The sequence below is a fragment of the Macaca fascicularis genome, chromosome 10 (genome assembly GCF_037993035.2).
Source record: "Macaca fascicularis isolate 582-1 chromosome 10, T2T-MFA8v1.1".
Lineage (NCBI taxonomy): Eukaryota > Metazoa > Chordata > Mammalia > Primates > Cercopithecidae > Macaca > Macaca fascicularis.
The window spans coordinates 88,251,144-88,267,764 of record NC_088384.1 but is presented as its reverse complement, the minus strand read 5'-3'; the positions used below and the strand labels follow the sequence as shown (position 1 = coordinate 88,267,764).

Genomic DNA, 16,621 nt, shown 5'->3' with positions numbered 1-16,621 from the left:
CCCCTCTGTCTCAGGTGCCTGCCCTGTTCTGTTGGCTGGGAAGGAACTTTGGACAGGCTCTTTTCAATCGAGAAAAATCTGTCCCGAAACTATGGCAATTACTTGTAATCTGCAACTGCCTTGATTACAGCTTGGGGGACTTTGATATTTTCCTCCAAGGATACCATTTCAGCACAAAAATTCAAGGAAGTCCCCGGTGCTTGCTTGCTCTTGCCCAGCAGAACTAAACGTTGACTGGAGTCGGTGAACTTTGAGGCCTCCACCCACAGGCCCCACCATCAAAGCTGACTCAGGATCTTGGGACACAGGGCTGTAGTGCACCAGGCACCCGCTGGAAGGCTGATAGGCCTGTGCGGGGCTGCTCTTGCCACTTCCCCCTGCATGGCCTTGGGCATGTCTTTTCACAGCTATCAGCCCTTTTCTCATCCAAAGGAGAAAGTCAGAACTCCTTAGCAGGAGGTAAGAGTACCTTTAAGGTGCTCTCCTCCACATGCACCTCTAGCCCTCCAGGTGGCCAGCTCAGTGACAATGCTTTTGGTGGCATCTAACTGAACCGCTAATTAAGTCTTTTTTCCTTATATGAATATTCAGAGGGGAGCGAGACATTGGGGCTCTTCGATCCATCAGCTCAGTGATGCGTCCAGGTTCGGGCCTTTTCTGATCTGCCATCCTTCTTGTTAGTTCCATCCTCAGGTTGGTGCCACGATGGTGGCAGCAGCCCCAAGTGTCCACACTGGAGTATGGCAACTCCAGAGAAGGGAGACTGTGTCTTACCGTGACTCCTGTTATGATGGAGGAAGCCTTTCCAAGAAGCCACTGTAGATTTTTCTGGTCCTATACCTTACTGACTAGAACTGGGTCACATGCCCAGTCTTGAATTAGTTATTGGCAAGGGGGAGCAGGGTAGTGGTAGACCAAGCATTGATGGGGAATGGATGTCTGCTCCTAATGTCCAGTGCCTAGAGGCAAGCTAAGACCACTGTCTGTAGGTGCTCACAGTCACACTTTGGCTTTTCACCCCATGATGGCCCTCAGGGTTAGAGGGTGCTGACTTCTAGGCTAGCACAGGTCCAACTGCAAGGGTTCTGGAGCTAGAAAGTTCCTTAAGTTGAGCCAAGTCACTGCCAAACTAAGATTCCTAGGAGGCAGGCCCTTCAGACTCTCCTTTGGTGAGTGAGGAGGGATTGAGCACCTATTGTGTGAGTGTCTCTTTCACTTCAGAGAACTTGTCTGGGTGTGGTGGCTCACACCTGTAATCCCAGCATTTTGGGAGGCCAAGGCGGGCAGATCGCTTGAGTCTAGGAGTTCGAGACCAGCCTGGGCAACATTGTGAAACCCTGTCTCTACAAAAAACATAAAAATTAGCTGAGTGTGGCCGGGTGTGGTGGCTCACGCCTGTAATCCCAGCACTTTGGGAGGCCGAGGTAGGTGGATCATGAGGTCAGGAGATCGAGACCATCTGGCTAACACGGTGAAACCCTGACCAAAAAAAAAAAAAGCCGGGTGTGGTGGCAGGCACCTGTAGTCCCAGCTACTCAGGAGGCTGAGGCAGGAGAATGGTGTGAACCCGGGAGGCGGAACTTGCAGTGAGCTGAGATGGCGCCACTGCACTCCAGCCTGGGCGACAGAGCAAGACTCCGTCTCAAAAAAAAAAAAAAAAAAAAATTCAGCTGAGTGTGGTCGTGGTAACCTGTAGTCCCAGCTACTCGGAGGCTGAGGTGGGAAGATCACTTGAACCTAGGAGGTGGAGGTTGGAGTGAGCTGAGATTGTGCCACTGCACTCTGACCTGGGCAACAGAGCAAGACCCTGTCTCAAAACAAAACAAAACAAAAAATCCCTCATACAGTTGTTCACAGAGGCCCTGTGATCTTACAGGTAAAAAAGGTGGTGCAGACCGGGCGCAGTGGCTCACGCCTGTAATCCCAGCACTTTAGGAGGCCAAAGTGGGAGGATCACCTGAAGTCAGGAGTTTGAGACCAGCCTGGCCAACTTGGTGAAACCCTGTCTCTACTAAAAATCCAAAAAAAATTAGCTGGGCATGGTGGCAGGTGCCTGTAATCCCAGCTACTCATGAGGCTGAGGCAAGAGAATCGCTTGAACCCAGGAGGTGGAGGTTGCAGTGAGCTGAGATGATGCCACTGCACTCCAGCCTGGGCAACAAGAGTGAAACTCTGTGTCAAAAAAAAAAAAAAAAAAAAAAAAAAAAAGGCAGTGCAGAGACTTCTATTTCTAGGCAAGGTGGAGTAACGGGGATCAGATACATCTGCCCACCTGAAACCAAAGTAAAACTAGACAAAATACATGAAATAGTGGTTTTCAAGGCTCTGGGCATTGAATGATAAAGGACAGAGATTCCAGACAGATGGGAAACAAAGGTGAGCCCTGTGATTGCCCCCAGCCTTGAGAGAGAGTTTTCAGGCTGCAACACAGGGATGGGGAATTAAAGTGGAGCCAGGGAACACCATGAGTTGAGGAGACGGCACTAAATGTCAGGGCAAGGTAACCAAAGTGTGTAGGACATTAGTGTGTAGCACAGAGTGCCAGAGAGGAGACAGCTGCCTAGAGAGAAACCCCTGGAGAGCTGTGGAGGCACCCCTGAAACCCCACAGGGTACTGATGAGCACATGTGTGTGAAGGACGCAAGGCCAAGGAAAGGCCCATCAGGAAGGATTTAGGGAACAGTGCCCGCTGCTCACTGGGTGGGGACTGTCTGTTCCCACCAGCCATGCCGAGTGTCATGGGGTGTTGAGAGGACTCAGGAAGGCCTTGCCTCACTAATTGCAAATAATTAGTTTTAGAATGAGCACTGGTTGGATTTGCCTAAAAAATTCTTGTGTGAGCAAGACCCAAAAGGATTAAACGGTTTCCAAGTAACTCAAGTGTCCCAGAAGAAAGCCCAAGAGGATTTACAGATTACAAATACATCCAGCACCCAACAAGGTGAAACTCACAATGTCTGGCACCTGATCAAAGATTATCAGTCCTACAAAGTAGAAGGTAATGCAATCCATAATGAGGGAAATAAGCAAGCATAACCCACAACTGAAACCGATGTTAAAATGGGCAGGTAAGTGCAAGTTACCCTAATTTTATTCCATATGTTCAACAAATTAAATAGACCCTCATATATATGGTCAAAAGATTTTTGACAGGAGTGCCAAAACCATTCAATGGAAAAAGGACAGTCTTTTTAACAAATGGTGTTGGGAGAATGAATATCCACATGCAAAAGAATGAATTTGGACCATATACCATATACAAACATGAACTCAAAATGGATCAAAGACCTAAATTTAAGAGCTAAAACTGTAATATTCTTAGAAGAAGACATAGGAGAAAAGTTTCATTAACAGTGGATTTGGTGATGATCTTTTGGATATGACACCAACAGCACAGGCAACAAAAGAAAAAATAGATAAATTGGAATTCATAAAAATTAAACTTTTGGCTAGGCTTGGTGGTCCATGTCTACAGTTGCAGCTACTTGGGAGGCTGAGGTGGGAGGTTCACTTGAGCTCAGAAGTTTGAGGCTGCAGAGTGCAATCACTGCATCTGTGAACGGCCACTGTACTCCATTCTGGACAACACAGCAAGACCCTGTCTCTAAATACATTAACTAAACTTTTGTTCATAACAGGACACTATCAAGAGAGTAAAAAGGCAACCCACAGAATGGGAGAAAATATTTGCAAATCAGATACCTGATAATGGGTTTAATATACACAGTATACAAATAGCTTCTATAGCACAACAAGAAAGCAACTCGATTAAAAGAATGGGCAAAGAACTTGATTAGACATTTATTCAAATATATACAAATAATAAGCAAACGAAAAGATGCTCAACATCACTAATAAGTAGATAAATGCAAATCAAACTCACAGTGAGATACCACTTCATCTACACTAGGATAGGTATTATAAAAAAAACCAAAAAAACAAAACAAAAACCAGAAAATAAGTATTGGCAAGGCTATGGAGAAATTGGAGCCTTTATGCATTGCTGATGGAAGTGTAAAATGGCACAGCCACTGTGGAAAACAATATGGCAGTTCCCCAAAAAATTAAAGAATCACCATATGATTCAACAATTCTACACCTGGGTATATACCCAAAAGAACTGAAATCAGGGGCTGAAATAGATATTTGTATACCAATGCAGCATTATTCACAATAGCAAAAAGGCGAAGGCAACCCGAATGTCCATTGATGGATGAATAAACAAAATATGACAGAAGATAATTTAACCTTACAAAAGGAATGAAGTTTTTTGTTGTTGTTGTTGTTTTTTATTGAGACGGAGTCTCGCTCTGTCCTCTACTGGCCAGGCTGGAGTGGAGTGCAGTGGCTTGATCTCGGCTCACTGAAACCTCTGCCTCCCGGGTTCAAGTGATTCTTGTGCCTCAGCCTCCCGAGTAGCTGGGATTATAGGCGCATGCTACCATGCCTGGCTAATTTTTGTATTTTTGGTTGAGACCGGGTGGTCTCCGCCATGTTGGCCAGGCTGGTCTCGAACTCCTGACCTCAGGTGATCCAGTCGCCTTGGCCTCCCAAAATGCTGGGGTTACAGGTGTGAGCCACTGTGCCTGGCTGGAGTGAGATTCTGACACATGCTACAACATGGATCAACCTGGAAGACGTTATGTTAAGTAAAATAAGGCAGGCAAAAAGGGCAAATATTGTATGATTCCACTTATGTGAGGCACCTACAGCAGTCAAATTCAGAGACAAAAAGTAGAATGGTGGTTACCAGGGGTTGGGGGAGGGGGGAATGGAGAGTTAATGTGTAATGAGTATACAGTTTCCTTTTTTTTTTTTAGACAGAGTCTTGCTCTGTTGCCCAGGCTGGAGTGCAGTGGTGTGATCTTGGCTCACTTGCAACCTCCGCCTCCCAGGGGTTCAAGTGATTCTCCTGCCTCAGCCTCCGGAGAAGCTGGGATTACAGGCACATGCCACAACACCCAGCTAATTTTTGTATTTTTACAGACATATGTCACCATGCCCAGCTCCTTTTATGGATTTTGCTTTTTGGTGTTAGACATCTTTGCTTAACTCAAGGTCACAGTGAATTTCTCCTGGATTTTCTTTTTTTCTTTTTTGTTGTGGAAGAGTCTTGCTCTGTCGCACAGGCTGCAGCGCAGTGGCATGATCGTAGCTCACTGCAGTTATGATCAAGGATCAAGTGATCAAGGATCAAGATGGGGTTTCACCATGTTTGCCAGGCTGGTCTCGAACTCCTGATCTCAGTTGATCTGCCTGCCTCGGCCTCCCAAAGTGCTGGGAAAATTCTCTACCGAAAATACAAAAAATTAGCCAGGCATGGTGGCAGGCGCCTGTAATCCCAGCTACTTGGGAGTCTGAGGCAGGCGAATGGCGTGAACCTGGGAGGCGGAGCTTGCAGTGAGCTGAGATCACGCCACTGCACTCCAGCCTGGGCGACAGAGCGAGACTCCGTCTCAAATAAATAAATAAATAGAGACATTCAAGCCAGGTGCAGTTTGGCTCGAGCCTGTAATCCCAGCTACTTGGGAGGCTGAGGCAAAAGGATTGCTTGAGCCTAGGGATTTGAGATCAGCCTGGGCAACAAGGTGAGACACTGTCTCTACAAAAAAAGAAAAAAAAAACTTGCCAGGCGTGGTGGTGCATGCCTGTGGTTCCAGGTATTTAGGAGGCTGAGGTGGGAGGATCACTTGATCCTTGATCATAACTGCAGTGAGCTATTATCATGCCACTGCGCTGCAGCCTGTGCAACAGAGCAAGACTCTTCCACAACAAAAAAGAAAAAAAGAAAACCCAGGAGAAATTCACTGTGACCTTGAGTTAAGCAAAGATGTCTAACACCAAAAAGCAAAATCCATAAAAGGAGCTGGGCATGGTGACATGTGTCTGTAATCCCAGCTACCCAGGAGGCTGAGGCCAGAGGATCGCTTGAGCCCAGGAGTTTGAGACCACCAGCCTGGGCAACATAGTGAAACCCCTGTTTCAAAAATCAAACAAACCAAAAATTCAAAAAGAACAAATTAAATTATTTACTTAAACTGTTTAATTGAATTGTTTACAATTTGGACTTCATCAAAATAAAAAACCTGTGCTCTTCAAAAGACACAGATTTCAATGAAAACGCAAGCCATACACAGACTAAGAGAAAAATCTTTGCAAAGCATTTATCCGATAAAAGTCTTGTCTGCAGAATACATAAATGACTCTCAAAACTTGACAATAACCCCAAACCTAATATAAATGAACAAAAATTTGAATATCTACTTCACCAAAGAAGATATATTTGTCACCAACAATAACAAATAAGCACATGAAAAGATGTGCAACATGTCATTAGGGAAATAGAAATTAAATCACGAGATGTTATATACCTGCAAGAATGGCTAAAATTAAAAATATTAACCATACCAAACGTTATTAGGATATAAAGGAACTGGAACTCTTGTATACTGCTGATGGTAAAACGATACACCCACCTTAGAAAAGAGCATGGCAGTTTAGGTTAAACATACACCTGACTTCCTCTGAAGCCTGGCATTTGGTCGGTGGGGACCCACGCGGGTTCAACATGCATATGGAGAAGTGTTATTTCGGTTCGGGGCCCATCTACCCTGGCCACGGCATGATGTCTGTCTGCAACGATTGCAAGGTGTTCAGATTTTAATTCATTTAAATTTGAAAAACGTAGACATGAACTTATCAAATACCGGCGAGAGCTATGGAATAAAACTATTGATGCAATGAAGACAGTTGAAGAGATCAAACAGAAACGCCAAGCTAAATTTATAATGAACAGACTGAAGAAAAATAAAGAGCTACGGAAGTTCAGGATATCAAAGGAGTCAAGCAAAACATCCATCTTATCCGAGCCCCTCTTGCAGCCAAAGGGAAAGAGTTGGAAGAGAAAATGGTACAGAGGTTACAACAGGATGTGGACATGGAAGATGCTTCTTACAAATCTGTAACCATTTCTTTACATACATTTGAAAATGTCCTTTGGAGACTTGGAACTACTAAACCTTTTTTTTTTTTTTTTTTTTTTTTTACATAAGGTTGCTTAAATGAAAAGTGATTAAAATATATCTTTCCTACATTGCTATCTACTTTAAAACATCAGATATTACAGATGTTAGATTGTATCTCAGTGTTAAATCCTCACTGATAGATGTACATATGTAAATCAAGAAAATTCTACTTATAACTATAGAAGTGAATGGTGGACATAAAATGGTTATGCCGTTTGGCTAATGGCATTAGGCAGCATTTGTGTAAAAACTAATGGCAAAAATTCATGGCTAGCGATGTATAAAATAAAATATTCTTTGAAGTAAGATATTCCCTTTATTAATGTTATAGAAGGGGAGATACAGCAAGGAACTAACCATTTGTATGACAGCATCAAGTATTATTTTAAGTACTTCCTGTTTTGATTTATTTGCATCTTAGAAGAGCATAATGGCATTGTTTGATGACACCTAATTATGCCGGACTGTTTTAACCTAGTTTAACCCTTCTGATAGGGAGTTGTGGATGTTGGGTATGAGAACTGAATAATCTTTGCCTGGAATGACATTACACTCTAGGATTTCCACTTTGGAGAATAGTCAGTTCTAACTTGTGATTCCTGGTAGAACAAACTTTATTTTTCTAGCCTAGCAATGATCTACAAACAGAGGAATCCCAGTGCCTTTAAAAATTGATTATGTGGTTTTCTTTTAAGAAGCTCCTAATTGTTTTTGGAGAGTAGAATTTATGGGTGTAACATCTGTTCATTATTTGCACATAAAATAAAACCATTTTAAAAGTAAAAAAAAAAATAAAAGTCCAAAACCATACACCTACCATATGATACAGCTATTGACGCTTCACTTGCTCATAGCAACTTTATTTGTAATAGCCCAAATTGAAACAACCCAAATGTCCATCAACAGATGAGTGGATAAACAAATTCCGTACAATGGAATAAAAAAGAAATGGACTATAGTCACACATAAGAACATGGATGAATCACTAAGTATGCTGAATGAAAAAGTCAGACAGGCTGAGCATGGTGGCTCACGCCTGTAATCCCAGCACTTTAGGAGGCCGAGGTGGGCAGATCACCTGAGGTCGGGAGTTTGAGACCAGCCTGGTCAACATGGTGAAACCCCGTCTCTACTAAAAATACAAAATTAGCCAGGCATGGTGGCGGATGCCTGTAGTCCCAGCTACTTGGGAGGCTGAGGTAAGAGAATGGTGTGAACCCGGAGGGCGGAGCTTGCAGTGAGCTGAGATTGCGCCACTGTATTCTAGCGTGGGCGACAGAGTGGGACTCTGTCTCAAAAAATATATATATATACACACATATATATAAATAAAATATATACGTAATAAATATATATAACGTATAAAATATATATACACACATATATACACATATATATAGCGTAATATATCGTGTATGATTCTCCTTATATAAAGCTCTGGGAGATGCAAATTAATCCATAGTGACAGAAAGATCAGTGGCTTATTGGCGATGGTGTCTTAGTCTGTTTTGTGTTGCTATAAAGGAATACCTGAGGCTGGGTAATTTATAAAGAAAAAGAACGTTTACTTGGCTCATGAGTTTTTTTTGTTTTTGTTTTTGTTTTTGAGACAGAGTCTTGCTCTGTAGGCTAGGCTGGAGTGCAGTGGCACAATCTCGGCTCACTGCAACCTCTGTCTCCTAGGTTCAGCCTCCCAAGTAGCTAGGATTACATGCGTGTGCCACGATGCCCGGCTAATTTTTGTATTTTTAGTAGAGACAGGGTTTTACCATGTTGGCCAGGCTGGTCTCTAACTCCTGACTTAAGGTAATCTGCCCGCCTCAGCCTCCCAAAGTGCTGGGATTACAGGCATGAGCCACCACGCCCGGCCAGCTCATGAGTTTTAAAAAATGTTTTAAAATTTGTTTTTAGAGATGAGGTCTTGCTTTGTGGCCCAGGCTGAACTTCTCCTGGCCTCAAGTGATCCTCCTGTTTCAGCCTCCCAGAGTGTTGGGCTTACAGACATGAGCCACTGTGCCCAGTCTGGCTCATGATTCTGATGGCTGGAAAGTTCAAGATTGGGCATTTGCTTCTGGTGAGTTCCTTCTGCTCATGGTGGAAGGTGGAGAGCTGGCTGGCATGTGCAGAGATAACAAGGGGAGAGGAGAAGTAGGGGTTGCAGGGAGGTGCCAGGCTCTTTTTAACAACCAGCTTTCTTAGGAGCTAAGAGAGAACACACTCACCTCCTCTGCTCCCACCTCCCCCAGTGCACTAATCTATTCATGAGGAATCTGCTCCCATGACCCAAACACTTCCCATTAGGCTCCACCTCCAACACTGGGGATGAAATTTCGACATGAGGTTTAGAGGGGACAAGCATGATGGTGAGAGGCTAGAGGGCAGGATTATAAAAAAGGGCATGAGGAAACCTGAGTATGCTCACTATCGAGATTGTGGTGATAATTTCATGGGTGTATGTATGAAAACTTATCAAGCTGTGCAGTTCATTTTACATCAATTACATACAATTTTACACACACGCACAGCCCTTTCCAAAGGTGGCTATAGTAGAGAGGTTGGAAGGACAGATTCAGAAGTCTGGCTGTCCCAGGTGAACGCTACTCCATCCCTCATGGGTGCCTCTGCGACCACCTCTGTAAAACGGGGCTAATAACAGAACCTGCCTCAGAGGCAGGTTGTTATCTTGTAACATATCCAAGATTAAATGGGCTAACTCATGGAAAGTGTTTGGAACATCAGAACACAGGAAGTACTCCATAAAGAGTAACAAGCACCTTCCCATTGCAGATGACGAACTGAGGCTTAGGGTTAGAGAGGGTGGGAGGTAACAGGCCACTGTTTTGGTCTGCTTCACATCCCTTAGCATGGGAAATGGTTCTTTCCTCATCAACCATTCCAAGTAATCCTGGTGGGGCTGAAATTCGCTATATCCAACACCGTCAGGAAAAGTGGCCCCAGATCATACTCCATCGCCCTGGATATAGTGATTGGTGCAAGACATGCAAATAATAATCCAAGCTGGGCCAATCAGAAATGTTTCCTGAAACTTCTCTATATTGAATAAACTGAAGTGGGGAGGGACATCTTCCCCTACCCCAACCCCCTGGCATACCCAAGTGGATCATGTAAGCCTGGAGTGATTGACATCCTGCCCTCCCTGCCTCACCCATCAGGAGGAAGACTGTGGATAACAGGACAGAGGGAGGCCGGAGAGGAGCACAGTGGAAAAGGCGAAAGAGCCCTAAGGCTATCCGTTGAGCCCCTGGATCCAGTCAGACCTGAAGCAAAATAAAATCCTTGACGACTTAAGAACCAATCAATTCATTTTTGGACTAAAACCAGTTTGACCGACATTTCTATTGCTTGCAATTGAAGAACTGGGTTTTGTAGAGTGAGATAAGCTGACAGTAAAACACTGAAGCTGGGAATCCAAAACCAGATCTCACTGCTACCAAAACACACTTGATTGCCATTTCCCGCTTGTGGGATCAGAAGAGCAAACGACTGCAATTTAGTATGGAGGGGCTAGGCAATGGACTTGTACCAGGCAGGGAACAGCAGCGGCTTGAGCCCTGGAAGAGTCTGACATGAGAATGAGCTTCGGGGGAAACTATGCAACTAAACCCACTTGGGGAAGGTGTCTCACCTCAGACCTCCAACCCCTGCATAAGACTCAAGACCAAACAGTAGGACAATGGCATATTTATTTACAATTGGACCAAAAAAAGGCATACAGGCATTTTTTTAATTAAAAATAATAATGATGATGATTTAAAAAGTCAGAAAAATTGATGATCTTTGAACCCTTTATGAGGTGTCCATTTCCCATTCCCCCTAAAAAGAGAATCTCTTAGGGAAAAAGAAAAAAAAATCCAAGATTTGAATGAACAAAAGACTCCAATATCGCTCTCTACTGCTTGGGTTCCCTTTTCTCCAACCTGATGCTTGGTGGATGCCACCTGGTGCCGCAGTCACTGTGAGGCAAGATTGAGAACTTCACTGGTTTGATGGGTGAGGCTGGTAGGGCCACTGGGAGAATGTGGGGCAGTGAGGGAGGGCGTCTTCCTAGCATCACCAGCATCCTGAGCTTTGTCTTGTGTTGGGAGCCCCACAAGGGCTGCTGCAAGGGTTAGCAGCTGCTACTTGAACCCTAATCCCTGGGTGGATTTGGTCTCTTGTAACTTAAGAGCAAATGTTTGTGATGACATGCACAGGTGGGCAGAGGTTAAGAACAGGGGTCTATGGAGGAGCCAGGCCAGCCACGTGAGCCCCTTCTTTCTAAGTTGGCTTCTTGTCCATTCCTGGGGATTGGGGAAAGGACGACAGAACTTACCTTCCATCTTCCTTCTCACAAGCAGTGTTTTGGGTGTCCCCAAAAGGAGGAGGCAAGAACTCAGGTGTCGGGTGGAGGGGATGGGGCTGGCTAAAGAAGTGAGTATGACCCCGGAGGCCAGAGAGGGCAGGGAGAGAATGCCCGGCCACTTACAAGAGGGGATCTGTGATCTCTGGGCCTCCCTGTCCTGCCTGAAGTTGGCCCACTGCCAGCACACCTTGGAGAGTGGTACCTCCTGGGGAGAGGGCCGGGGAGCGATCCTGAGGGGTAAGGACCCTAGCGGCCTTGGCCATCCCTTCCCAGACACAGACAAGTGGATGCTTGGCTTGGGAAATACTTGGCCCCAGGTCCAGGGTTTCTTGGCACAAAAACAGTTCACTGCAAGTCTCTTCTCTTCCTCCTTGTTGGTCCAGCAAACTCCGGCTGCTCTGAATAGGGGTGATTCCTGCTGTCTGGGGAAACTGGCCCCCAGTACTTCCAGGGGATTTTCTTGTAGCAACTAAGACTTGGGTTTGCTCCTGGTGAAAAGATGACCCCGAGGCCTGGCTGGAAACCCTGCCTTGGGCAGCCCTGGAGGAGGCTGGGGAGAAGAGGGAAAGAGAGGTCTGGCAGAGGTTGGCTGGCACTGAGGGTGCTGTCCAGGCTGGAGCTGTGCTTTGTCGTGGCCTCCGTGGTGAGGACGGGCAGGGGGAGGCTCGGAACCTCACTGAGGCTCTGGCATATCCTCTTCCAGTTAGTCGCAGGGTGGCCAACAGCCCTGAGGAACTGAGGTGGAGACAGTGACCAAAACCCTTATCTCGGTGGATTTATCCATCCTGGATCCATTTGTTAAAACAAAGAAGAAAAAAAAAATCCAAACCAGAAATACACCTGAATAAACAGGTCAGAGAGTTCCTGTTGGAGGGAACTTTCTTAGCACTGAAGAAAAAGCAACCCACAAAAAACTCATCCCCCACAGAACTGGAATAAGATGAAGAAAAATGCAAGATTATCTACAGGCCCTCCCGCCCCCTATGCAGCCCCAGGATCCAGGAACACTGTGCCAGGAGTTACATTCCAAACGAGCAGGAGTTATTTTATTTTGCGTGCCTGCAGTCCCCCACGCAGGGTGGCTTCCTGTCCGAGGATGGAGCGGGCCTGGCCGTGGTCCACTCCAATCAGTCTATCTTCACGGCAGCATAGATCTTGCGAACAAACATGTAGGCTGCATAGAAGCCGATGGTGCCCGTGAGCAGCCAGAAGGACAAGACCATGAGGGCCGTGTAGCCAAAGTAGAGGAGAGAGGGGATGAACTCCACGATGTCTAGCTGCGGCCGCGAGCAGAAAGAAGACAGGGTGCGTGCTTAGTGCTAGGCTGCATGGCAAACTGGGGCCCCACCCTCACTGATATCATGGGGAAACTGAGGCCTGGCCAGGGGAAGGGGTGTGCTCCAGTGGGTGGCAAGGGGCAGGCAGGGCTCCTGGGCACAGCTCTGCTTCATCTGGACCAGGCCTGTGTATTGCCCTAATGCACACAGCCTCTGGGGCCAGGGTCAGAATGCCACAGGAGGAATGGCCATAGCTGTGCCCTTCCTGGTCCCCCACAGTCCCTGGATCAGTATGGCAACACTCCTGGATGGCTGGAGCAGCAGTCAGAGTGGGTGGGGCAGTGGAAAGGAGGGGTGTCCAGGATGTCCAGCTGATGGGTGACCAGGAGCCCCATCAGCCCGCCTCAGCCTTCATTCATTCCTCTCTTCCCCAGAATGCTTGTCACTTCTGTTAGCATCTCACAGAGATTTTGATCTTGGAGCATTTTGGACTCCTTTTTAACTGGGATAGAGTTTAGAGGCTGGGTGGAGATGCTGGGGATCTGTGTTGTGTTATTTACAAATGGAACTAATGTGGAACCTTGGTATCAAGATATGCCCAGGGCCTGAGTAGGGCCTGTCCCAGGACTCACAGGCAGACACATGGTCGCGGAATGCCAGCAGCCCAGAAGAAAACAGTAAAGAAACAAAGAAAACAATATAGGTCACCATTTGAAGCCCTCTCCTAAGCCTATGGGGTGAAGGCCATGTTTTCAGGCTCAGCCCTGCAACTCTCCCTCTACCCCTTTGCTTTAAAGGGACAGGATCTCCCTCTGTTACCCAGACTAGAGTACAGTGGCATGATCACAGCTCACTACAGCCTCACCCTCCTGGGCTCAAGGGATCCTCGTGCATCAGCCTCCCAAGTAGCTCAGACTATAGGTGTGTGCCACCACACCCAGTTAATTTTTATTTTTTCTAGAGATAGTGTCTTGCTCTATTGCCCAGGCTGGTCTCAGACACTTGGCCTTAAGTAATCCTTCCACCCTGGCCTCTGAAAGCGCTGGGATTATAGGTGTGAGCCACGCACACCCAGCCTCCATCTCTTCTTATATGCATTCTTGTGGCTGGCGGTGGGGAGAGGAGTGGGGGAGGGACAAGGAGCAGAACAGTGGTAAAAGGAGGTAAGGGATGAGGCAAAGAGGCAGAGACGGAAAGTTCCTCATTTTATACATAAGGCACCAGGGCTGGAGGAAGAGATGTTTTGAGTAGAGCAAGAAGACTGGAGCAGAAGGGAGGAAGAACAAGAGGCTGTGATGTGATCTCTAGTTTTTGTCTAACCGTGTTCCTTGTCGTCCATCTTCCAGATGTTTTGAGGAACACACTCAAAATACCTGGTCCCGTTGGGGCCATCAATCCCAGCACAAAATAAGCCGGCTGCGGTGGCTCACGCCTGTAATCCCAGCACTTTGGGAGGCTGAGGCAGACGGATCACATGAGGTCAAGAGTTTGAGACCAGCCTTGCCAACATAGAGAAACCCTGTCTCTGCTAAAAATACAAAATTAGCCAGGTGTGGTGGTGTGCACCTGTAACCCCAGCTACTCAGGAGGCTGAGGCAGGAGAATTGCTTGAACTTGGGAGGCGGAGGCTGCAGTGAGCCAAGATCGCACCACTGCACTCTAGCCTTGGCAACACAGCGAGTCTCCATCTCAAAAAAAAAAATCCTAGCACAAGACCTAAGCCAGTCTGCCTGAATGTGTTATGCTATTGGACCTGGAAAACAGTGAGCACTGGGCATGTCACCCAAGCAGAGCAGCGAGAGTATTCACTGGCTGACGTATGATGGTAGAGGAAAGATAGTCTTTTAGCTCTAGGGCTGCAAAGCTGGAAAGAGTAGACTCTAGGGCTGCCACTGGCCATCTTTCTACTTTGTGAAAAGATCTTGCCTGTAGACTGAGGTCAAAAAAAGATACACAGGGCTAAGGTGTGGGCACAGAGCCCTGGTATGTATGTGTGTGTATTTTTATTTCTATTTTATTTTATTTTATTTTGAGATGGAGTCTTGCTCTGTCATCCAGGCTAGAGTGCAGTGGCACGATCTTGGCTCTATAACCTTCGCCTCCAGGGTTCAAGTGATTCCCCTGCCTCAGCCTCCTGAGTAGCTGGGACTACAGGCATGAACCACCACACCTGCCTAATTTTTTGTATTTCAGTAGAGATGAAGTTTCACCATGTTGGCCAGGATGGTCTCGATCTCCTGACCTCGTGATCCACCTGCCTCGACCTCCCAAAGTGCTGGGATTGAGCCCTGATACTTTTGAGACCCTGGATCTAAGTATGGTTGAGGCTAGAACTCCAATTTCTTAGTCTTTCCAGTTATATCAGCAAATACATTCTTTTTGCCTAAGCTACTTTGTATAGTTTTAGTCACTTGCCACTTACGAGAGTTCTGATTAATATGGGCTATAGAAGAGGGAGATTAGATTTGTTCTAGATGATCCCAGAATTAAGACTAAGGTCTAAAGATGGAAGTCACAGCAAGGGAGACTGCAGTGTGAATCAAGACCTTGATAATGATAGGAGCTGTCCAGAAAGAATGGGAGTGTTAGGAGGGAGTGTCTTCTCTGTTGCTGGATGTAGGCGAGCAGGGGTCTGCAATCTTTTACTTAAAGGGCCAGATTGTGAGTATTTTAGTTTCTGCAGGCCATATGGTCCCTGTTGCAACTACTCAACTCTGCCACTGTAGTGTGAAAGCAGCCATGGACAGTATGTTAATGAATGACCATGGCTGTGTTCCAATAAAAATTTACAGAAACATGGGGGCTGCAGTTTGCTGACCCCTGAGCTGGAGAATCAACTGTTGAGACTGTTAGAGAAGAGGGGCACAGTCACCAGACTGGAGGCAGGGGTGCAGCACCACACTAAATGATCCCTCTAGTCTTTTCCAACTTGATTGTTTTTGGGAAATGGCATTCCCAGCTTCGATCAACTGACCTGCAAATACGCCTGGCTGCCGCAGAGGACTGCTTGCTTCTGGGCTCTGGAGACCCAAAGTACAGCAGGTGAGAGGAAGTCTTGAGTGTTAGTTCTGGAGGTGAGGGGCCCAACAGGGCTCCTCCAAATTCCTCTCAATGGCTCATCTGGTTTGTGTATCATGTATGAATCTAGTAAAAATGTCATGGGGACATCTGTATTCTTGCCCATGCCTCTCTCTGGGGACAATGGGCTCTGTGAGTTGCCGTAGTCAGGTAAGCCTGGCTCCCTCTTATTATTGGGCCACACATTACCTCTGTTGGGTCACAGAGCAAGGAGGGCTCCAAGATGCCTGCGAAAAACTTTCCCATCCTCTCCTTACTCTGCAGGATTGAACAGTACTTGTGTGAAGAAGAGGACACCTGCAGAGACAGGACGCCTGCAGCCCTAAATTTGGGTTCTACTATTTAGGCTATTTCAGCATTTTGTGCTTTTATCTTTATTAACTCCTTTCTACTTTTCTTCTTTCATATTACTCTCATATTTTCCTTTCTCTCAAAGTGTTATTAGTCCCTCTTATTTCCTGTGAAGAGCCCTGCAGGTGACATACTGCTTTCAAGTCCTGCTTTGGCCATGGCTATACTTCATAAGTTTCACAAGTATTATTCACATTGTCACGTATCCTGATGGCCTTTGTCTCCCAAACATACAGAATACAGATTCTTTCTTTCCTACTAAGATCCATCTTCTAGAGCAGGAACAGTTCTAGGTGGCTTTGGTCCTCCCCATTGTGGATGGAAAAGGAAGATTCAGGCACTTGGGTTTTTCTCCCAGAATCCTCCTCCTGACCTTCCTACCCTACGAGGACTAAGAGGACCTCCTCAAGGAGGGCAGTACCTTGTTAACGAAATAAAAGATGGCATAAACCAGGACGTAGAATGCAGAGCCCCCGGAGACTAGGAAATTTCTCCACCACCAGCGGTAATCCTGAGGAGGAAACAGA

General features: G+C 46.2%; 1 protein-coding gene and 1 pseudogene across 7 annotated transcripts in view; one reads left to right on the top strand and one right to left on the bottom strand.

The window, feature by feature from the left end:
- Nucleotides 1-6,471: 6,471 nt before the first annotated feature.
- Nucleotides 6,472-7,051, top strand: LOC123567133 (probable ribosome biogenesis protein RLP24 pseudogene; annotated as a pseudogene).
- A 3,660-nt stretch (nucleotides 7,052-10,711) lies between these two features.
- TM9SF4 (transmembrane 9 superfamily member 4) overlaps nucleotides 10,712-16,621 on the bottom strand; it is a 56,465-nt gene continuing 50,555 nt past the window's right edge. For all 7 annotated transcript variants that reach the window (XM_045362728.2, XM_074005017.1, XM_045362727.2 and 4 more), the window contains 2 exons: nucleotides 16,516-16,605; nucleotides 10,712-12,665 (listed from right to left, as the gene is read on the bottom strand). In XM_045362728.2, the coding sequence (XP_045218663.1) occupies nucleotides 12,516-12,665; nucleotides 16,516-16,605 (240 nt within the window). In that variant the 3' untranslated portion in view covers nucleotides 10,712-12,515. The remainder of the gene's footprint in view (nucleotides 12,666-16,515; nucleotides 16,606-16,621) is intronic.